The sequence below is a fragment of the Hypomesus transpacificus genome, chromosome 1, assembly GCF_021917145.1.
Source record: "Hypomesus transpacificus isolate Combined female chromosome 1, fHypTra1, whole genome shotgun sequence".
NCBI lineage: Eukaryota > Metazoa > Chordata > Actinopteri > Osmeriformes > Osmeridae > Hypomesus > Hypomesus transpacificus.
Genome location: NC_061060.1, coordinates 3,804,108 through 3,827,234, shown reverse-complemented (window position 1 = coordinate 3,827,234; position 23,127 = coordinate 3,804,108). Strand labels below are relative to the sequence as shown.

Here is a 23,127-nt window from a genome sequence, read left to right as displayed (position 1 = left end):
ATACTGCTGGGGTTGTCCACAGGTCGAGGTTAGAGAGTTTATATAGATAGTATATATGGAATATATACTTTAAACATTTGATCTGGATTTCTGTGTCAATATTAAGACAGCCTTCTTACAGCCTGGGTACACAGGGTCAAGACACCATAGTCAATCCAGGAACAAGAAGCGTTCCTGCCAGACTGCAGTCAACATCTACACATCCATTAGTGATCATCATCTGTCAGAGGGAACCAAGACAACACCTCTGGATCTGCACCTGCAGCACCAGCTGAAGCCACACAGCCGGCTCTCTCAGAAACAGTCAGAAAGGAAGTCTGGAACAGTCTGGTGACTGGCTGGAACAGTCTGGAACAGTGAGGTGTACTGCTGTCTTCCTACATACCTCTCTTCTTATGCCATCTCTCTACGCCCCACAGAAAACCACAGTTAGTTAGACACACACCTAAACATACATACACACCCTCACACACACAGACAGAACCCCCGCCCCCCCACACACACACACTCACACACACACACGTAAACACTCACAGACACACACATCGGTTTACACACACACTGGTCTTTCATTACTGTAGCCTGGCTCTCACATTAGAGGGAATTAGAGAGGAGAGTGTGTTTCTGTTTGCCTCCCACCCTCCGCTCAGCTGGCAGGATAATGAACGGCTCACAGGCTCCAGGGAAGAGGCAGAAAGGAGGAAGAGGAGGAAGGCTGACAGGACACATGGGCCCCCTTGCCCGGAACGCGTTAATGCATGACGCAGTGTGTGAAAGCGCGTGTGAGAAAGATGACTCTGAGTGGAGAGCAGAGCAGCAGCGTTACACATGAAGCTCCCGCAGTCCGAGACCTCCTGTTTCTCTGTTTTTGACCAGACGTGTGAATGGAGACTTGAGTTATTCTCTGGAGAAAGAGAGGCTTTCTTGTTTTCATTCTAAAGGCCTTTCTAATCCTCTCTCTTTCCCTCTCTCTCTTTCCCTCTCTCTCTTTCCCTCTCTCTCTGTCTCTCTCTCTCTCTCTCCCCCCCCCCCCCCCCCCCCCCCCCCTCTCTCTCTCCCTCTTTCTCGCTCTCTCTCTTTATTTTGGTGGAGGGCGACATGCAGTCCAGGTTGTTGTTGCTACTAGAGACGGCTCCTGACCAGTTCCAGGTCAGTGCCTGCTCTACCCTGCTGGGACAGAACCCCACAGGAACATGAGCTGCAAACTACAACAACAAACACTTTTCACTAGGTTTCAGCTTGGGTTCTTCTTTTCTCATGATCTCTCTCTCTCTACCATCCTTCTCACTTTACAGTAACTGTCTCTCTGTCTCGGATATCTCTCTCGCCCTTATCCCTGTGTCTCTCTCTATCTCCCCCCCTTTTATCTCTCTCTCTGCCTCCCCCTTCTCTCTCTGCCTCCCCCTTCTCTCTCTCTCTCTCGCCCTTCTCTCTGTGTCTTAACTCTCTGCATGTGCTGCAGGAGTGCAAGACCACCAGCACACTCCGGAGTGTCACAGGCTGGGTGTGAGAAGAGAAGAGAAGAGAAAAAAAGAAAACAATACAAATGAAAAGAAGAGAGAACAGGAAACTCCCTTGGCTGTGATTTGACTAAATAAACAAAGCTCTGAACAGCTCTTCTCCGGTAGACTCCAGATCACCCCCCCCCCCCCCTCCCATCCACCCCCGTCACTAAGAACCACTGAGCCCCCTGTACTCCGCACCTCCCGCACCCCCTGCCCCCCACTCCCCAAGCCCTCTTCTCCCCTTCCTGGAGCCCCATGTACCCCCACACACACACCCGCCCCCTGTACCCCACCCCCCTCCACCCCCCGTGCCCCCTCTGCCTCCGAACCCGGCACATCTGAGTGGTGTAGCCCCGCCTCTCCCAGCGAGGCAGAGAGCAGGCTGGACCCAGCCTCTCGAAGCTCAGACGGAGGCGGCCCACCCTCCACACCACTCCTCCAGCAGAGAGAGGGAAGACACCGGGCTAGGAGAGAGACAGAGAGAGAGTAAGAGAGAGAGAGAGGAACAAAACAAGACACACTCAACCTAAGAGACGGGACCATCCTGTGATAGTCTAAACACGTCTGAGAACACACTGAAGGTAGGAGGCTGTTCACTTTTTTACAGAGGGTAGGAACAGGCCCCGTACAGGTCAGGACGGCCGTTCGACAGACTGCCAGTGTAGGACTGCTATCTTCGCTAACCCTAACCCCTTGTCTCCCTCTTCATAGGATGGATTTAGAGTTTAAACACCATTATTTACATGAAAAATACTTAGGTGGTTGATAGGCTTTGAAGTATTATGGTATCACTTCATCTTGGATGGGCTCCATGGTGATCATTTTTTGGCCATGAGTATGTTTGTGCATGTGTGGGTGTGGGTGTGCGTCTCTGTGTGTGTGTGTGTGTGTGTGTATGTGTGTGTGTGTGTTGTTATGTCTGTAAACCACAGGCTGGCCAAAGTGTTTGTTTACTTCACACATTTCAATGTGGCTGCTGACATGGGGAACCTGTTCAAACATTACGGATACATTGGTGGTGGTGGTTTACAGCCTCTCATTGGAACACACACACACACAGACATGCATACACACACACACACACACATACACACACAAAGACATGCACACACACACACAGACATGCATACACACACAAAGACATGCACACACACACACACACACACAGACATGCATACACACACACACACACACACAAAGACATGCACACACATACACACACACAAAGACATGCACACACACAAAGACATGCATATACACACACATCTTTGCAACTTGCGTTTACACTTTCACAAAGCGGGCTTGTTTGACAAGGCATTCAGGAGTATCCGACTCCCACAGCTTTCTTAACAGCCTCTCAAAATATCCACTACTGTTGGGGTTTACTGCAAACAGTTGTCTTCTGGCCCCATGGTGTCCCTACCCTCATCCTCTCTGCTGCTCCTCATCCTCTCTGCTGCTCCTCATCCTCTCTGCTGCTCCTCATCCTCTCTGCTGGTCCTCATCCTCTCTGCTGCTCCTCATCCTCACTGTTGCTCCTCATCCTCTCTGCTGCTCCTCATCCTCTCTGCTGCTCCTCATCCTCTCTGCTGCTCCTCATCCTCACTGCTGGTCCTCATCCTCTCTGCTGCTCCTCATCCTCTCTGCTGGTCCTCATCCTCTCTGCTGCTCTTCATCCTCACTGCTGGTCCTCATCCTCTCTGCTGCTCTTCATCCTCTCTGCTGCTCTTCATCCTCACTGCTGGTCCTCATCCTCTCTGCTGCTCTTCATCCTCTCTGCTGCTCCTCATCCTCTCTGCTGGTCCTCATCCTCTCTGCTGCTCCTTATCCTCACTGCTGGTCCTCATCCTCACTGCCTTACCCTAACCAGCACCTCCCTGGTGAATTACCTGAACACCCAGGCTTTTCTGCAAAGAAAAACAGGCTGCTTCCAATCGCAGAAGCTATGGTAGCATGTCATTAGCAACAGCACCATAGATTGTAGAGGCACGCTTATGTGTTGACATAAACATTGATTCTGTATGATAATGTAGCTTTGGCACAGGTGCAAGTGTGCCTCTCACACATCACACAGAGTGATCGTACAGCCAGACAAAAGCATCTGACTGAAATAAACATGACCTTCCAAGCATAACACACGCTCGACTTCAACAAACGTAAAAAGACCTTGAATGTTTCAGTTACTGCAGTAAGACACAGTACTAGTGTGTTCTCTGACGTCATGTCAGTCAGATGAGTGAGCACAGGTCTTGAGCTTTAGTCAGACAGATGTTCACCACCTGAACCTGTCTTCGGTCACGCGTGATGGAGCGCAGTGCGTTAGCGTTCTGGGTTAGTGACCCCCGCTGGTGGAACATTCACACGCTGTAACACAGATGTGGTCTTTAAACAGATCCTGTTATGGAGCGAGGATCATGTCCAGAACAGATGGTTTGTTGAGTTTGGATCTATGGGTTAATATGTGCAAACCCTCAAACCCTCTTTTAGGAAAAATGCATCTATACTATTTTTGCTGTGTCATTGTTTTAGACCATATTCCTCCTCAAGCTGTTTTCAATCCCAAACCCTGGCATGAGAGGATTTGTGAGTCATCTTGACACATAGGTTTGTGTTCTCAAGAATGTCTGAATCTTTCTGTTTTTTCACGTTGAGGGATTTTCCCCCATTAGTCTTTTAAGGGTCTGTAAGGGAAATCGTTACCTATCCAGCTATCTTGTTTTCATTTTATTCACATGCAAAACCAACAGTTAGTCAGTCAAAGTCAGTGAACGACCAAGTCATACAGTCTCTACCATCAATCTGTGAATATTGAAACCAGCAGCACAAATCCAGCAGACATCAACAGAGTCACTGTCAGCAGAACAGGAAACGTGTTTCACACACTGGCCATGCTGCAAACACCCCCGTGTGTGATCCTAGAGTACGCGTTTGATTATAACAACACACTGCTGACATGAATCTACTGTTTGAAAGACCCCATCTGGACAGCGTCTGCACATAGACGGCGCAAGCAACATTCACCGGTGGTCAATAATACTCTGACTCATGCTGTATCAGCAGGATACTAAGAGCCAGGCTGGCTGGTATGGGCAGGAGGCTGGAATGCTGTTTCCATCCTGTTAAGAGCCTGTTAGCTACTCAGGATGAGTGTCCTTGCGGCTGGTGGCTCCTCAGACCTAACCCTGACCCTCGTTAGAAACACAGGCTGCTTAATGAGGAGCAGCGCTGATGGAGGAGTGTTGAAGGAGACGTGTCCTGTCCTGGCTTGCCCCTCTTCTTCACAAACACACACAAACACACTCTCATACACACTCTCCCGCACACGCACTCTCACACACTACTTTTCCACCCTCTCACCCTCTCTCATGTACACACCCTCATGCACACACTCTTGTTCACTCACACACTTACACTCACACACACACACTCAGCTCTGACAGACAGCTGCACCACATCTTAGAGAACAGGCCCAGCCGTCGTCAGGGGAGGACCACTGAGGGGGGAGATGTATCTGTGAGGGTGTCAGATGTGAGGGCTACGGTGGCCTCAAGGTAGTGATTTAGGAATGAACCAGTACCATCGCTCTTTCTGGCCATGCTGGCCTGACAGTTTGGGTAGGTGTCATTGTTCTGGTGACACTTTGTCTTTTATTCAGTAGTATTCAACCGGCCCTGTTCCAACCAAAACACAGGAATAGGCCAGGAGGGCAAAGAAAATATATGGTGTTTCTTTTAGCGATAAAATGTTTCATACTAAGGAAAAGAAGATTATTTAGTCTTGAATAGCTTCAGTGTTTCTCTGACAGACATGACTGTGTGTGAACAGTCTCCTTCTCAAGACAAATGTAGGATATTGGCTACAGTATACCATATCTAGCCTGTTTGTAAAACTTCATTGGGAAAAAAACCCAAATTATACACACTTCAAATTAGCTGAGATGTAAAACCAATAAAACTGGCAACTTTTTATGTTTTCTTTTTTCCTCCTCTCTCTCTTTCCGCTTTGTTTTTGGAAGCCGTCATGGAAAACAAGAGGAATTTAAAGCCAGTCAGTCAGAGCCATAATTGTATTCAGCTGTTTCTTTTTCTTTCGTTGTGTGTGTGTGTGAGTGTGTGTGTGTGTGTTTTGGGGTGGAGGGGGGCGTAGGCGTCCTCTTTTTCTCACGGGGCAGGGATGGGGGGGTGGGAGGTGGAGGTCGGAGGGGGGTGGAAGGGTTGGGGGGGTGGGGGCTATTCCCTGAAGTGTTTGGAGAAGGGAGAGGAGGGAGGTGTGTTTGGCAAGCCAGATGGGGAAGGCATAGTGGACAACCATGCTGTGTGTCTATGTGTTAATGTGTGCATGTGTGTGTGCATGTGGTGTGAGTGTGAGTGAGTGTATTTGTGTGTGTGACCTTTTAAGGCCACTGCATCCGGTACTTTCATGAGCAGGAAGTTCATCGGAGATATCTGCAAGCTGTCTCCTACATGCTATGGCCTGGGTTTAACACATTATTCTAGTAGGGTGTTGCCTTTTACAAAGTACATGGATGTTGTTTTAAATACATTAACATTTTAGAGAAAGGAAATGTTTTCATTACTAGTTTGTCACACAAAATGGTTTCAATTAACTTCTAAGTGTCACATAGAAAAAAGAAGAAACGTTTTCCTTCTGTCTTACCCAAAAACCCCAAAGTGTTTGAAAGATATCGTTAAACTGATGTGAAACGACAGTAGCCACATCTGAGACTTTCCTTTTACCCTGAGATTTCCCAGGAGCACTAGCTCACCTTCATGCCCCTTCCTGCTGTCTGGGACATGACACTGGGCACTGTAGGTTAGGGTAGGTTGGGTTAGGCTAAGAAGGGTACTGGGTTTAGGCAGTTTATGTGATTAGACAATTATCATTATATGCAACAACAACCAAAATGAACTTTAGTGTTGAGGAGTCTAGGGGTTTGTGGAACAATTCAACAACTAGTTTCCAACCCTTGGTACAGACACGTCCATAAAGTTCCCTTTATTAGAGATCCTCCCTTGATCTGACAGATAACTTCCAGAGTTAAGTTCCAGTGAAACTAGAAGAGTTGGGGGTGCAGAGCCAACCACACACTTAACTGAGCGTCTTTTTCAGTCTCAGACAGTAAAGTGTTTTGATCTAATGTTGCTTGTCTCGCGATGTATCTCGTCAAGCCATTGCATTTTGATTTTATTGTTTCGTTTTCTGGTGTCTGACGGAGTCGGGGACCAGAGGACCTCTGGGGGGCTGTTGTGTGCGCCAGCAGAGATTAAAAACGTTTGTTTTAACAAGGACACTCTGGGTCCCGTGTTCCCATGGACCATGCCAAAGCCTTTCCTCTGAGCTGTGGTCTCAAATAGGCTCATGGAGGAGTGAGATGACAAGAGTGACATCTATCTACGGCTTGGTTCTGTGTTCTACATCTATACAGTATGGTTCTGTGTGTTCTATATTCATCTACAGTATGGTTCTGTGTGTTCTATATCCATCTACAGTATGGTTCTGTGTGTTCTATATTCATCTACAGTATGGTTCTGTGTGTTCTATATTCATCTACAGTAGAGTTCTGTGTGTTCTATATTCATCTACAGTATGGTTCTGTGTGTTCTATATTCATCTACAGTATGGTTCTGTTTGTAAAGGCTGTTCTGTCTGCTCGGCATCTGCTGTGGTTTGGAGATGTTTTGGAGTTTTTCATGGGGGTCTGCCTGTGTTCCGTTCTGAGTTGTGTTGCACTAAGCAGTGGTAACTTGGTGGGGATTTTTCTACAGAAAATGTGCTGTTCTGTGCCGTGTGTGTGTGTGTTGTGTGTGTGTTGTGTGTGTGTGTTGTGTGTGTGTCTGGTCAGGGGTTGAGGTGGTGTGCAGTGTGTGTGTTGTGTGTGTTGTGTGTGTCTGGTCAGGGGTTGAGGTGGTGTGCAGTGTGTGTGTTGTGTGTGTTGTGTGTGTCTGGTCAGGGGTTGGGGTGGTGTGCAGTGTGTGTGTTGTGTGTGTTGTGTGTGTGTCTGGTCAGGGGTTGGGGTGGTGTTCAGCCTCTCTGATGCCTCTCTCCCTCACGCCCACACACTTCTCCCAAGACAGGAAGTGAAGACTCTCCAGCTGTGCTTTAGGAAGTTGTTGGATTACTCTCATGTTTGATTCATGTTTTTTTTTTCAACGTGATTTTCTTGTCTGTCCCCTGGAGACGGACGCAGAAAAGGCAAACATTCCGTTTGAAATGTGATTGTGAAAGTGTTTCCCGCCTACTCATGAGCTCCATCAATGCCAGATGTTTAAATACAGCACACAACCCCAGTATAGAAAGATAATCCCAGTATATATAGATCATCCCAGGAGAGGCATATCCAGCTAGCTGTCTACTTAGGGAAGCAGATTTACACACACACACACACACACCCTCTCCCCCGTACCTTACACACACGTGACTGTGCGTAGGCAGTGGGCTGAGCCACGTCCGAGGCAGGAGGAGACAGTCAGTGTGCTGGGGCTGGAACGCTGGGAAGGGTCAGGCAGCCGTGAGTCTCCCAGCGTCCCCGGGGAGGACTTGTACTGCGGGCTCACAGTCTATCCTGCGTGATCCAGTGATGTCCCATTTGAAAACCCTTTGGTGTCCCGTTAACCCAGGGCCAAGACCGGGGAGGGGAGCGTTGTTAGAAACACATCCCCAGTTAGTGTATCTTCAAATATAACTAGGAAGAATGTGGATTTGACCCCATATTTATAGTGCGATTTCTCAAAATGACTGCATCGGGGGGGGGGGGGTCGGAATTCAGGAGGAACAGACTGCATGCATATGCCCATGCTGACACATATACTCTATGTCCAGATGGGCAAAATATACTGCCATGTCCACACACCGCAAAATACCAGTGTTAGTTACCCTCAAAGGTTTTTGGTTGCTATACTGTACTTGAGAATTTAGAACTTTTAATGTGCAGGTAAAAACTGTGCAAAAACAGGGTTGTACAATACGAACCTTAGCAGGGTTTGTGACCCCTGTAATCAAGTGACATATGCATGACCGTCACCAAACTGTCAGATGTGGCGCTCACGTTGATCCACGGCTTCTGACTGCTGCAGCACGGCCCTCTGGGACAGTCTGGTCCCGCCCGGCGCGTCCTGTCTCTTCCCCAGAGTATCAGCAGTCCTGGGAAAGTTCCAGAACATCACTGTGGGAACGTGAACTGTACCCCGCACCAGAGATGGAGGGATGTGTGTGTGTGTGTGCCGGGGTGGGGAGGTGACAGACTTGATGAGTGTGTGCTCTGTGTGTGTGTGTGTGTGCAGCTTGTTCATGCCTGTGTAGACAAGCACCAGTTCATGTGTGTATGCCTGCATGTGACTGTTGACATGTGTGTTTATGTAGGAGTGTGTGAGAGAGAAACAGTGTTAGCTTGCCATGAGAAGTAAAACAATCAAGCTTGACGCCTGGCTCGCAGGGACAGTACCCCTCGTGGCCCAGCACAGACCAGAACCCCCCTTATCTCGTGATTGGAAACAGGAGGCAGGGCGTGCGAGCATGGCTACATGTAGGAGGCAGGGCGTGCGAGCATGGCTACATGTAGGAGGCTTGGAGAGCGAGCATGGCTACATGTAGGAGGCTGGGCGTGCGAGCATGTCTACAGTACATGTAAGAGGGTTGGGCTCAGAAGAGAGATCTGTTGAGACACTCAAGCTGTATTTGATTAGAGTGATGACTCATAAGCATCCTTTTTCCAGTGCGTCATCTCCACAGTCATGTTCATATGTTTTTATTACACATGTATTCATTTGTCTTAGTTATGAACAACTTAAGAGATTTTAGATAAAGTACAAAACGTTTCTGCTGTTTCACAACACATGTTACCAAAGACCCTTGAAGGAATGAATTACACTGACTCCTCTTTTTCCTTCTCCCTCTCGTCTCTCTTTTGAGACCTCTCTTCCTGTGGATAGGGTTAGGGCCACATCTGTCAGGGATAGAGGAAGGGTTAGCTCGTCTCTCTTTCGATTGGTCTTCCGTGGACAGTCTTGAAGTGGCTCATTGTCCCAGAAGATGTTTACTCCTAAATAGTTGACTGCCCTCTCATAGGCTGGCTGTGGTCAACGAGGAATGAGCTATAACCTCTCTAGCCTATGTTTAAACTGCGCAAGCAATCTCACTTCCCTCATAACAAATCACAGTTGAGTTTAGATTTGATACTGGCACACTGAGGGGTTTGCTACCAATGCAAGTTCTTGACCGGGCGACATTATAGTTGTTGTTGGTTTGGATGTCCTAATTCCTTCATCTTCTTTGTTTGCATGAAAAAAAAATCCAATTAAGAAGGACCGTGCAATGGGGGACCAGTTTTGTTTGGAAGCAGCGCTTGGCTGGGGGAGGGGGGCAGCACACACTGACCTGTTTGTTATCAGATGCAATGGTGGCAAAACAAGAACAAAACCTCCTGTGAAATGTCCTTCTGTCCGTGTGCAGCCAGGCCTCGCATACCTCGCCCTGCATGAGGACCACAAGGTTGTGTAACCCCGCTGATCTGGATCCAACACTGTGTACAGATACTGGGGCTGGGCGGGAGGTTTCCCAGAGTCCTCCAAGTCTGGCAGACGGCAGACTCGAAAGTCAATCAGTTTCAAATATGTACAGAAAAATCTCACAAATGTGAACAGTTCTGGGAAGTCGTGTATCGCAGCAGGGAGGTCAGAGTGAGTCAGAAGGGGGAAACATTGCTGGTTGATTGGTCATCTCACAAGTACTAGTTCTGAACTAGACTGGTCCAGAGTGTGTCTCCTTGCTGTGTCCAACCAACCAGCAAGAACATCACCTCCTTCTGACTAACTGAACTCCCTGCTGCAGTACGCTACTACCCTGATACGGGGTTGGAAATCTGTAACCATGATCAAGGAACAAATTGTGCAATTAAGCTCCCACGGTCTGATCTGCGACCCCTCCCCCCCCCACCCCCCCTCCCCACCTTCCAGGTCTGATCTGCCCCCTGAGGTGTTAACTCTTATCATTCTGTGAACTTTATCTCTGATAGAGAAAATGAAATCCATGTTTGGGCCTTCTTCTGGAAAACTCTTGGGCTGTCCAGTGTGTGTGTGTGTGTGTGTGTGTGTGTGTGTGTGTGTGTGTGTGTGTGTGTGTGTGTGTGTGTGTGTGTGTGTGTGTATTGTAACACTTGATAAACCAAATCTGCTGTTGTTGACGTAGTTCTGTTGTTGTTTACGTAGCCCTGTAACAGTGCTGTTGTTCTGTCCTTGCAGCCTGCCTCCAGGAACATCATGAAAGGGCTCGTGTTCCTGCACACAGCCTTGCTCACAGGTGAGATCAGCTGCAGCGAGCCCTTCTCTGGAAGACCCAGCACCCAGGGAAGGAGGGCTGGAGGGGAGGGAGCAGATCGGGGAGGGAGTCAGTGGAGGAGGTGAGGGGAGGAGTAAGTGAGAATGGGAGGAGGTGAATAGGAGAGGAGGGGAGAAGAGGAGTTTATTATGGAGGCTTAAGAACTGTGCCAGCTGGAATAGATCAATACAAACCCTGCACACACAAATACACATAAGAGGCTGGATATCTTTGGTTGTTTCTGTTATCTGAAACTTTGACCCCTGACCCCTGCACTCTGTAGTTTGACCCCTGACCTGACCTCTTCCTGTTTGTGTCTTCTCCACAGCCATACTTCTCTTCTGCCCCAAGTTCCACTGCCTGGTGCTCACCCCTAGCGACAGCCAGGTTGTCGTGGCAGCCGGGTCGTCTCTCACTATCAGCTGTTCTGGCTCAGGATTGGCTACTTGGAGGTTTCGTCGCCAGGAGGATGTTCCTCTTTTCCGGGTGGAACAGAGGAACAGTTCTGCGGTTCTGATCCTGGAGAACGTGACATGGGAACACACAGGGGTGTACGTGTGTTTGACGCAGGCTGAGGAAACCGAGGAGGTGGCAGTGTTTGTTCCAGGTTAGTCCCATCAGAATCTGGATCCCTTTTAGGGGACACTTCACACCAACTTAGTAATGGTCAAATCCAATCCTCCTAACACATTACATGTTGACGGCTCGATGACAAACAGTAAAAAAGTTAAAATACATGTTTTTGAGTTTGTTCTGTTACAAAGGGTCAGGTACTACTTATGCCATATAACAGTAAACCGGTATCCCCCCTCTCCCCTTCCCAGACCCTGTGGTGTGGTTCATAGAGAACCCCCATGGCATGGTGACCAAGACCAGCGAGCTGGGCATCATCCCATGCCTGGTGACGGACCCCCGCATCAACGTGACCCTGTATGAGAGGGACAGTGGAGCGGCCCTGCAGGGTCACTTCCTCCCCACACAGGGCTTCCAGGCTGCCCTGGAGGACCGCACCTACGTGTGTCGAGGGGAGCTGGACGGCCAGGAGAAGGAGTCCCAGGCCTTCTACGTCTTTAGTATCGTCGGTAGGTGTTCAGTCTGGACCTACTCGTTTCACAAACGGACTATTCACACAGCTGGTTTGGGTACAGTACAGAATTGATCCTGCATTTGCTGACTTTAGTTAGTTCTCGACAGCGCTAATGTTCCTTCAGATAAAACTTTCCCGCAAAAAGAACTGATCTCTCTAACTCCCATCTTCTTCCATCTGGGTCGATCGCTCCCCTTCCCTCCCCCCCACCTCTCTCTCTCTCCCTCTCTCTTTCTTTCTCTCTCTCTCTCTCTCTCTCTCTCTCTCTCTCTCTCTCTCTCTCTCTCTCTCTCTCTCTCTCTCTCTCTCTCTCTCTCTCTCCTCCACACCCTTCCTGCCTCAGTCCCGGAGGCCATAGACGCCTACATTAATGCGTCCAAGACGGTGCTGAAGAAGGGCGAGCCCCTCACCGTCAACTGCACCGTCCACGGAGTGGAGCTGGTCTACTTCTCCTGGGATCACCCCAGCAGGGAGGTGAGTGGGAGGGAGGCGGACGGAGCGGAACAGAGGAGAGAGACAAGAGCCTGCTGTTTCTCATCCCCCCCACACACACACACACATAGCCGATCCCCGCGAGGATCATAACAAAGCCTTAATGGCATCAAGATGTTCGGAGCCACACCTTAGATAGTTGCTCCCACTAACAAAGCGCCGTTCTGGTTGTCTCACAATGTGAAGTGAACCTTCCGCCCCCTCTTCACCTCCCCCTCGCCCCCCCACCCTCCCCCACCTTCGCCCCTCTCCCCCTCCCAGGTGACCTCCATCGAGCCCCTGACGGACGTGCTGTCGCCCGTGAGCATGCGCTCCTGCCTGTTCATCCCCAGGGCCTTGCTGGCCCACGGCGGCCCCTACGTGTGCCACGTCCACGAGGGCGTGCAGGACCAGAGCGCCACGGCCACCGTCAACATCACCGTCCTGGGTAAGACACAACCCAAGGAGAGGGACAGAGAAAGCAAAGCCTGGACAGAGAGCCAGAGAACTCCAATAACAGTGGATGGATAGATGGCTAGTGGGGGGTAAGCAGTCGACGTGTCCGAGGAGGCTTACTCTAAGTTCACTGATGTGTGTCGTATTTATGAAAGGGCCAGAGTAACCTAAACACAGTGAGACTGTCCTCTTTCATAGCGGCGGGCAGTCTGGCTCTCGCCGACGCCACACTGAGAATGTCTACTTCTTCGCCGGCTCAATGCATAGACCCGTAACCCTGGAAACGAGGAGTCCTGTGTTCCTTGAATGACTGTGCAAGCACGTCAATTTGGGTTGGGGTTTAGGTTTGGCTGTGCCAGTCATCACCACGGTAGATGTGGGTTAGGGTAGGCTCTGCAGAACAGACACAAACAATCCCTTGCGGTGTGACTGCATTGCTCGAAGAAGAGCCACACAATCGAGACATGACTGGTGCCCCCCCCCCTCTCTCTCTGTCTCTCTCTCTCTCTCTCTCTCTCTCCCTCCAGAACGAGGCTTTGTGGAAGCGCGCCCCGCTCAGGAGCACAACGTCTCAGCCCGGTGGCACGAGAACGTGGAGCTGAGGGTGGAGATCGAAGCCTACCCTCCGCCCCGCTTCCGCTGGAGCAAAGACGGCGCTTCCATCGCCGGAGACAACACCATCGCCACGCGCCAGGAGAAGGAAACCAGGTAGGACGGAACAACGTGCGGTCATGTGTCATGTGACCTGTGGCGGCTAGACGCGGGTTAGCTGCCCCGCAGCTGCTGAGTGATGATGAATACCCACCAGCAGTCTGCCACTGCAGCGCTGAGGTGTTTGAAACGCCTCAGAGACAGAGACATCCCTGTCAGAGCGGGCCCTCTCATGTCCGTCAGCGCCAGACCAGACCAGACCTCAGATAAGAGCACAGACAGAAGCCACCTCAGCCAGTCCCACTCAATCAACACCCGCCAGGAACTATAAACAGATGAGGTTTCACTGAGGGAACTAAGCCCAGTCAAGTGGCCAATCAGATACTAGAACAATATTTACCGGTGTTCACCAAGACTGATGTTTCTCTCTCTACTACCCCAGGTACGTCACCGTGTTGACGCTAGTCAGGGTCAGGGTGGACCAGAAAGGCCTCTACACTCTCCTTGTCACCAACGGAGATGACACCAAGGAGGTGACCTTTGATTTGGAGGTCAAAGGTGAGAGATCATTACTATGTGTCTTTGTCACAGTTCTTGTTTAATCTTCCTGTTATACTCTCTGAGAATCCAAACCTCTTGGAAGTCTGCTATTGAGTTGTTGCAATGATGTGATACAGTAAGCACATACAGATTAGCTGTGGTCAAAAGGAGTACAAGTCATGGATTCAGGTCAGGTGATCACACATTTTAGAATGAACTAAGGTCGGGTGATCATCCATTCTAAAATGGGTTAGGGTCAGCAGATCATCCATTCTAGAAGGGGTTAGGGTCAGCGGATCATCCATTCTAGAAGGGGTTAGGGTCAGCGGATCATCCATTTTAGAAGGGCTCACCCCTCCCTGTCTGCAGTTCCGGCTCAGATCTCCGACCTGTCAGACCACCACCTCCCTGAGAAGAAGCACGCGGTGACGTGTGTCGCCGAGGGAGTCCCCACCCCCTCCATCCTCTGGTACAGCTGTGACAGCATGCTCAAGTGAGTTCAAAACGTGCTGCAGCTAACATTGAAATTCACTTCTGTTTTGGCGCGTGTTGTTCGTCCAACAAGCCAGATTACTGTAATGTGCAGAGGGAAATCATTCAAGCAAAACAGCTGTTACTGCCACATCTCACACTAAACAACAGGGGGCGTTGCACACATTACAGTTCAACTTCAAAGTAAGATTAACCAACAACAGCCATATCTTCGCAAAAGAATAATTGTTTAAATAAAAAACAGTAAAAAGTGTATTGTGTGTAGATCCTCATGTGGTAACACCTGTAGTGTTGTCATGGTGACGGTCTGGTGTTGCCTACGTCAGGTGCAGTAACCGGACCACCACCTGGAAGCCCCTGCTGCCTGACCCAGAAACACTGAGCGTTCAGACCAACGCCTCCTTCAACGAGAGCCGTAAGGTGGGCCAGGTGCGCAGCCAGGTCACCTTCCACAAGCCCCAGCAGTGGACCCTGCGCTGCGAGGCCCGCAACGAGGGGGGGGTCCGACGGAGAGACGTCAAACTGGTCTCCAACGGTAGGTGTCGACACACTGCATCCCATCCTGACTGGTCTTTCAACAGGTCTGTGTTCTGTCTGCCTGGAGACCCAGATTCATCTCATCAGCTCGTTTTGTTAGGGTTTAGTCAGGGATTGACTAAATATTATTATTTATTATTATTATAATAATAAATTATATTTCTAACGCACCTTTCATCCGAAAACAGATCTCAAGGTGCTACAGTTAAGATTATAAACAAGGTAAAACATCAATATAAAATACAATTAGATAATTAAAACTTATAAGATCTGCTAAAAAGAAATGTTTTTAGTCCTTTTTTTTTTTTTAATCTTAGTGGTTTGAGGTGCCCTTAGATTGTCGGGGAGGGCGTTCCAGATCCGGGGAGCGGCGGAACAGAAAGCCCGGTCACCCATGGTGCTGATTGTAGTCCTGGGGAGATCGAGACGGTTTGAATTATTTGAGCGGAGGGATGGTGCTGTAGTTGTAGGGGTTAGTAGTGGATGCACTGATGGGTGAGAAGGGAGACCTTGAATTCTATCCTGGCAAAAACGGGAAGCCAATGGTTACAATGGGTACAAAGTAGAGAGGGTACAAAGTACAGAGTCCACTTCACCAAACTAGTTCTCTGCATGCTCCTAGACCATAGTTGATCCCACCTTCTGAACGCCCCTCTGGAGAGCTCTGACCGTAGACGTTCTGCATATGTTCTCTGTTCCAGCTCTGTTCTCCCAGGTGGCAGTGCTGGCGGCCGTCCTAGCCCTGGTGGCCATCATCATCATCTCCATCATCATCCTCATCGCTGTGTGGAGGAAGGTGAGGCTAGTCAACAACGATACAGAGCGTGTGATCGAACAGACCTTTGCAAACCTTTTTGGGTGAGTCCGTTTTTCAACTTTTACAATCCAATTTGACTTTTCCTTTTTTCGACGCTGGGATTTCCCCAGAAGCCCCGCTATGAGATCAGGTGGAAGGTTATTGAGTCTGTGAGCGTGGACGGTCATGAGTACATCTACGTGGACCCCATCCACCTGCCCTACGACCACGGCTGGGAGATGCCCCGCGACAGCCTGGTGCTGGGTGAGATCACTCACTGCAAATACACTTTGCAGCATTTAACCCGTTAATTAGTAGCATCACATATATGTGATCGTTCGAAAGCGGGCCCCACAGAGTACCGTCACACGTGTGATTCTGAACATTCCAACCGACTATTTTCCGATAAACAAAAACTATATGACAAACGCTATAGTATGGCTTCAAAATGTACAATTAGGAGGCTAACAAGTAACACTAGCAGGTAGTAGCATTGCTACAAGTATTATGCTAGGTTGCTAGGTAACGGAAGCTAACTAAAGCTAGCTAGCTTTCGTTTTGAAAAAATAACTCACGCTGGTGGAAGCGTCGGTAATATTTAGAACTCACTCCTATACTATAGTCTATAGGCTGTAGACTTCAATTGTTTTCACTGACATTTAACACAGGCAACACTGTTGTGACCTGATCTGTTTTGTCGTTCCAGGTCGTACCCTAGGATCGGGAGCGTTTGGACGGGTCGTCGAGGCGACCGCGTACGGCCTGAGTCACGCCCAGTCCAGCACAAAGGTTGCTGTGAAAATGCTCAAATGTACGTGATGAGAGAAAACCACAAAACAGTAAATCCTGAAATCCTTTCAAATCATTTCTTTAATTAAGTCTTTGTTCTATGCTACTTTGCAAAAGCATCATGTGTTTTTCTTGGGTATCGTTTTCTAATGCGGGGGTCAAAATCTTATCAAAACGCTAGCAACAACGGGGGCTGTCTAGCCTGGTCCCCTGTTGAGCTTTAGCCTGCTATTCTGCTGCAGCTCCTGCCCACCTGTCTGACTTGGCAAGGCATGAATACACCATTTCCAGGCTACCCTGGAAAGCTGACACTCTGCCATTTACTGAAGTCTTTCTCCATTTTGAGCAGTTTACTTCCTTTCATAATGAGCCACTTCTCCCCCCATCTCTCTCACACACACACACACACAGCCACTGCCAGGAGGAGTGAGACCCAGGCTCTGATGTCGGAGCTGAAGATCATGAGCCACCTGGGTCCTCACTTGAACATCGTTAACCTGCTGGGGGCTTGCACCAAGCAGGGTGAGCTGCCCACAACACACTTTACAGTCTGTATTGTTGAAACTGTATGTTGACACAGTGCATGACGTGACACACGGATACAACTCTCCCCTTTTTTTGGTACGCGAACCACACTAAGACAGTTCCTCAGCGATATCTGGTTTGGTGATCAAAGCTTAAATCCCGATTCAGGGCCACTCTACCTGGTGACGGAGTACTGTCGCTACGGTGACCTGGTGGACTACCTGCACAGGAACAAGCACACCTTCCTGCAGTACTACGCTGAGAAGAGCCAGGAGGACTCTGGGTGTCGGGAGTCTGGAGGGAGCAGTCCAGTCAGCCAGAGGAAAGGGTAAGCAGCGCACCTAGAGGAAGAATGGGAACGAACTAGCAGGGATGATACCATAGAGGAAGAATGGGAACGAACTAGCAGGGATGATACCATAGAGGAAGAATGGGAACAAACTCGCAGGGATGATACCATAGAGGAGGAATGGGAACAAACTAGCAGGGATGATACCATAGAGGAAGAATGGGTTTGAGTTAGCTGGGGAGCGGTATTCAAATGTATCTTTCTGTTTCATTCAGCTCTCAAATAACACATAAAACACATTTTTAAAAAGCACTTCTGAGCATCTAAGTTACGGTTCCATTTCCTGATATCACCATGTTGTTCCTTCAGCTATGTGTCGTTTGGCAGCGAGTTTGACGGTGGCTACATGGACATGAGTAAGGATGAGCCCACCGTGTACATGCCCATGCAGGAGCAGAAAGACACCGTCAAATACGCTGACATCCAGGCCTCTCCGTACGAGTCCCCCTACCAGCAGGACCTCTACCAGGAGCAAGGTACTGACCCCAGCCACCACCACTCACAGTACATGTCAGTCTGTCTTTCAATCAACACAGACCCAGACCAAAAACAAAACGCAGTTCCCGAAACAGGCAAAACTTTGTCAGTCTAGATGTAAGACACCTGGTCCATGTTACTGGTCCTTCGTCTGCAAAACGACCGCATTTGTCCTGTTTCGATTCATGTCCTCTGGCTCATCACATTGGTTGTTGTCGTTGTTGTTGTTGTGTGTCTAGGCCAGAGCAGAGTGGATGCAGCCCTGGTCCTCAGTGATTCCCCCACCCTCAGCTTTGAAGACCTTCTGGGGATCAGCTACCAGGTGGCCCAGGGGATGGACTTCCTGGCCTCCAAGAACGTAGGCTGCCTCTCCCGAACTCCCTCTCAGTACAGACATCCTCCTCAACCACATCTAAACTGAGCTGGATAAAAAGGATGTGTAGCTTTCAGGGGACACAGCCGTGTCCCTCTGAAACATGTTCTGGTGCTGTGGTTCCCCAGTGTGTGTGATCCATGTTCTGGTGCTGTGGTTCCCCAGTGTGTGTGATCCATGTTCTGGTGCTGTGGTTCCCCAGTGTGCGTGATCCATGTTCTGGTGCTGTGGTTCCCCGGTGTGTGTGATCCATGTTCTGGTGCTGTGGTTCCCCAGTGTGTTCACCGGGACCTGGCTGCCAGGAACGTTCTGATCTGTGAGGGCAAGCTGGTGAAGATATGTGACTTTGGCCTGGCCAGGGACATCATGCACGACTCCAACTACATCTCAAAGGGCAGCGTGAGTCTCCCACACACAGAACGCCTGACCATACTGGGAGGTGCATGTATTCACATAGTTTAATAGTTAAATAGTTTGTAAAGTGTTCAAATATTCAACAATAATATACTTGTTGGTGAAACAGCTGTATTAACAAGCGTAGCAGAGACTGATAAGAGGTCAAGACCACAATGCTATTCACTTGTTTCGTAGCAGACAGAACCACACACTTGTTTTAACCCTGTGCAAATGGTGAAACCCACCTGTGAGCCCTGTCTGATGTCCTGTCCCCACCAGACCTTCCTTCCCCTGAAGTGGATGGCCCCAGAGAGCATCTTCCACAACCTTTACACCAGCCTGTCTGACGTCTGGTCCTACGGCATCCTGCTCTGGGAGATCTTCACCCTCGGTCAGTGAGACCAGCCAGATTGTTTCTATAACAAGATTCCTGACAGTCACAGAACGTTTACATTTTTGGGGGGTGTATTTTTGGGATCATTTAGCCAATTGCCTTTAGGGTTCAGTCTATAATATATGTCTTCAGGACCAAGCTGGACTGTCTGTTAGACTGCAGATGTTTATGATTCATATGATTCATGATTCATATGATTCAGAGTATCATGATTCATGCTAGCTCTGGTTTGCCCCTTGTGGTAGGAAAGTGTAAGGACAAGAGTATAGCGCCAAAACTCCATCAAAGCCCATGCAATAAACAAATGTCTCACACATAACATTACTTCACAAGTCTGCCCAAGCGTGGAAAATGCAGACACCTCTAATATTTATAAATATGTGTTGTTTTAGGGGGTACCCCTTACCCAGACATCCCCATGAACGAGCAATTCTACAGTGCTCTGAAGAGGGGCTACCGCATGGCCAAGCCTGCCCACGCATCAGAACAAGTGTAGGTCTACACCACCACAACCATCTAAATACACCATTCTCACCATGTAGGTCTACACCACCACAACCATCTACATACACCAGCCTCACCATGTAGGTCTACACCACCACAACCATCTACATACACCAGCCTAACCATGTAGGTCTACACCACCACAACCATCTACATACACCAGCCTAACCATGTAGGTCTACACCACCACAACCATCCACATACACCATCCTAACCAACCATAAACGCCTTCCCAACCCTCACCCTATCCAAAGTGTGGCACAGTACATTGTGTGCGAGCATCGTGTTTCTTGTGGGCTGTAAAACAGCCTCTAAACGGAACCTGGGAATGTTTTCTTGGGGGTTTCTTGTAGTTACGAGGTAATGAAGAAGTGTTGGGAGGAGAAGTTTGAGAAGAGGCCTGAGTTCTCCTTTCTGGTGCAGACCATGGGGAACATGCTGACTGACAGCTATAAAAAGGTGATCTATTCATACACACATCCTCTGCTCTAGAAGCACCCCTGCTCACAACAGCACACCACACTACCACACAACATGGCTAGACTGCCTGAACACTGACTTGCAACATCCATCAAAAAAACAAATTTTTACATGTCAGCTGGTAGTGTACATCTCCCATGGCGGTAAAGTGAGTGATTGATTGATTTCATTTCACCGTGGTGCAGAAATACTTCCAGGTCAACGACAGCTTTTTCAAGAGCGACCACCCAGCAGTGGCACGGACCAAGACCAGGCCATCCTCTCCTTTCCCCACCGCCCTCACCCCCACCTCCATCGGGCCTGACTCCCTCCCCGACCCCACCTTCTTCCCCAACCCCTATCACAGCCCCAGCTTCTCCAGCCCAGAGGACAGCCTGGACCGGCCTCCCTCCTACAACGACTACATCATTCCCATTCCTGATCCTAAGCCTGAAGAAGCCGTCCCAGATGCAGGCTCCTCCACGGAAAGCCCCTCAAGGTATGACCGACTTCCTGCCCGACTGTCGGAGACAAGCGGCAGAGAATATAAACAGAAGAGAAAGATGAGGGGATGTTTGGTTTACTGAACGAGACACCCACCCAGGCCCACATGCGGGGCAGTTTCCTCTTTCAAGGAGTCAGGCCTCCACAGTTCTCAGCAGTCTGTGGACTGTGTTTATAGTCGTATGAAACACACTCGCCAAGTTGGCTTGAAGACCGTTATTTGGGTAGAACAGATGTTTAGTCCCAGTGAATGGTCTCCACAGTCCCCACAGTGCCCTCTAGCGAGAGTATTTCCAGGAACACATAAGCCATTGAGAACCTCTGTGTTGAAGACTCTGCAGAGAATCTTGATTGTAGGACAAGGGTGAATCGTAATGTGTTTCTTATGTGGTTCCAGTTCTTTGTCCCTGGAGGAAGAGACAGACTCCATTTCCCAGCATACATCAGACACGTTTCCAGAGGATGAGAGGCTTGACGCCAACCAGGAAGATGTACCGCTGATGCCCTCTGGAACACCAGAAGTAGAGGACAGCTTCCTGTAACCTTCCACACAGAGATAGGAAAATAGAACCCAACCCTGGGAAAAGCCCTTCTGCAATCCTGAAGAGCTGCTCTGAGAGGAGTTTCTAAGTTACGTTCAATGTTTCTAAATTACAGTTTGCACTTAACTCTGCACCTTTAGTTGCAAATCCAATCATGAATTTCACAATCACAAATCAGTCATTTTTTTGAATGTGGAATTAGGTGTGCAGTAAGACTACACGTAGGCCTAATAGTTATGATACATTTGATTTCGAAGATTTTTTTTTTTTTTTTTAAAGCTATCCTTAATTCAAACATGGCATTTCAATGTAAATGATTCCACTGACATGGTATTGTGTTATTCATATGTTGTTGATTTCTTCTTTACTTATCAATATTTTAGCCAGTGCCTAATTTTTCTGTACGATCATATTTTTGATAGTGAAGTAGTCTTTGTTGTTGACTTTGATAATCTTGTTTTTATGATCACTTTACATTCCAATGATGTGAACAAAATACGGTTCAAATGTTAACACAAATATTCCCTTGCTAATACGGGTGTTCACCTTTCCAATCATAACGCGTTAACCTTTCCAATCATAGCGCGTGTTAACCTTTAGCAGTCTCCTTTTGTCATCAGCCATATGTTTTTATATTCTAGGAATCTCAATGTGATCATAAAAGAAAGTACAGAACTTTTACTACTTTATGGGATTGGATTAGAAAAATACTTAACTAGCTAAACAACAATTAGCTAAACATGTCATAGGCCTACAGTACATTTGTAACAGCCACACTATAAGTTCTGCACTTTACATCAACTTTCACCAGGAAGGGATGAAGCTTGAAGTTTGAGGTTATTGAAGGGTGAGGTACATACAATCCTTTGTTTGAATAAAAAATATACTAGTGTGGAAACTAGTAGTAGTAAAGAGAATTAGTAGTAGTATTAAGAACTAGGACTACATGTATATGGAAGCATTTCACTGCCTTATTTTCACACAGGGGTACGGCCAAACGGTACGCCTTTACGTTGTTTGATTTTGTTACTCAAGTGACTTTGTATAGAGAAGTAAAGTTTATAAAACAATGAATTACAAATGATACGTATCTCTTATGATCTGTAGTATTTTCTGATCTGCCCTTCAATAGAAGGGTTAATTAGATGAGGTATCTTGACAGTATGCATACGTTCACATTGCTCACCACTCATATATTCACAAAAATAAATGTGTATGTATATATTTGTTACATGATATAGCAGACATTATGCAGCCATGGTAACCATCCTATACTGTAGAGTATTTAGGAATACACAACACTGAGAGTACTTACTCACGCTAAGGTACCAAAGCTTTTATGTCTTTTACGAATGTATTTTTCCATGCAGTATTTTGTATGTTAATGTGTACATTAAATAAATATTTGTAGGTGAATGTTTGCGAGCTGGCGTGTGCTGGTGTCCCTTACTTGTGTTGGCCAACTTATTATAACTTATTATTTATATGTCTTCACCAAGACCAGGTTAGAACCCCAAAGGGCCCCTGGGCACTGAGCCCTCCCCCCGCCCGCCCTATATATATTCTCCAATCACGGAGGGCCCATCTTTGCCCAAGGGCCTCTGGGCACTTGCCCAGATTGCCCATATGGTAAATCCGGCCTTGGTCTTCACATCTGTAGACCTGCTACAGTACATTTTATTACTCCATAACCAGGACCCTCTCCCTCCAACCCCCCCCCCCCCCTAGCCTGGACCCTCTCCCTCCAACCCCCCCCCCCCTAGCCTGGACCCTCTCCCTCCAACCCCCCCCCCCTAGCCTGGACCCTCTCCCTCCAACCCCCCCCCCCCCCCCCTAGCCTGGACCCTCTCCCTCCAACCCCCCCCCCCCCTAGCCTGGACCCTCTCCCTCCAACCCCCCCCCCCCCCCCTAGCCTGGACCCTCTCCCTCCAACCCCCCCCCCCCCCCCTAGCCTGGACCCTCTCCCTC

At 48.7% G+C, this 23,127-nt stretch overlaps 1 protein-coding gene across 2 annotated transcripts; it reads left to right on the top strand.

Moving 5' to 3' along the window:
- The first annotated feature begins 1,913 nt into the window (after positions 1–1,913).
- Positions 1,914–22,579, top strand: pdgfrb (platelet-derived growth factor receptor, beta polypeptide). 2 transcript variants are annotated; one of them, XM_047026659.1, is made up of 23 exons: positions 1,914–2,086; positions 10,742–10,799; positions 11,146–11,424; positions 11,642–11,899; positions 12,248–12,378; positions 12,658–12,823; positions 13,359–13,539; positions 13,925–14,040; positions 14,392–14,515; positions 14,841–15,049; positions 15,753–15,847; positions 15,979–16,111; positions 16,554–16,658; positions 17,048–17,158; positions 17,330–17,489; positions 17,820–17,986; positions 18,227–18,345; positions 18,637–18,759; positions 19,036–19,147; positions 19,543–19,642; positions 20,008–20,113; positions 20,320–20,612; positions 21,015–22,579. In XM_047026659.1, exons 2-23 carry the CDS (start codon positions 10,760–10,762, stop codon positions 21,157–21,159), a joined length of 3,273 nt encoding a protein of 1,090 aa, XP_046882615.1. In that variant the 5' UTR covers positions 1,914–2,086; positions 10,742–10,759; the 3' UTR covers positions 21,160–22,579. The 2 variants fall into 2 exon arrangements, with proteins under 2 accessions (XP_046882615.1, XP_046881853.1); XM_047025897.1 differs by having other exon boundaries at positions 15,967–16,111.
- Positions 22,580–23,127: the final 548 nt, after the last annotated feature.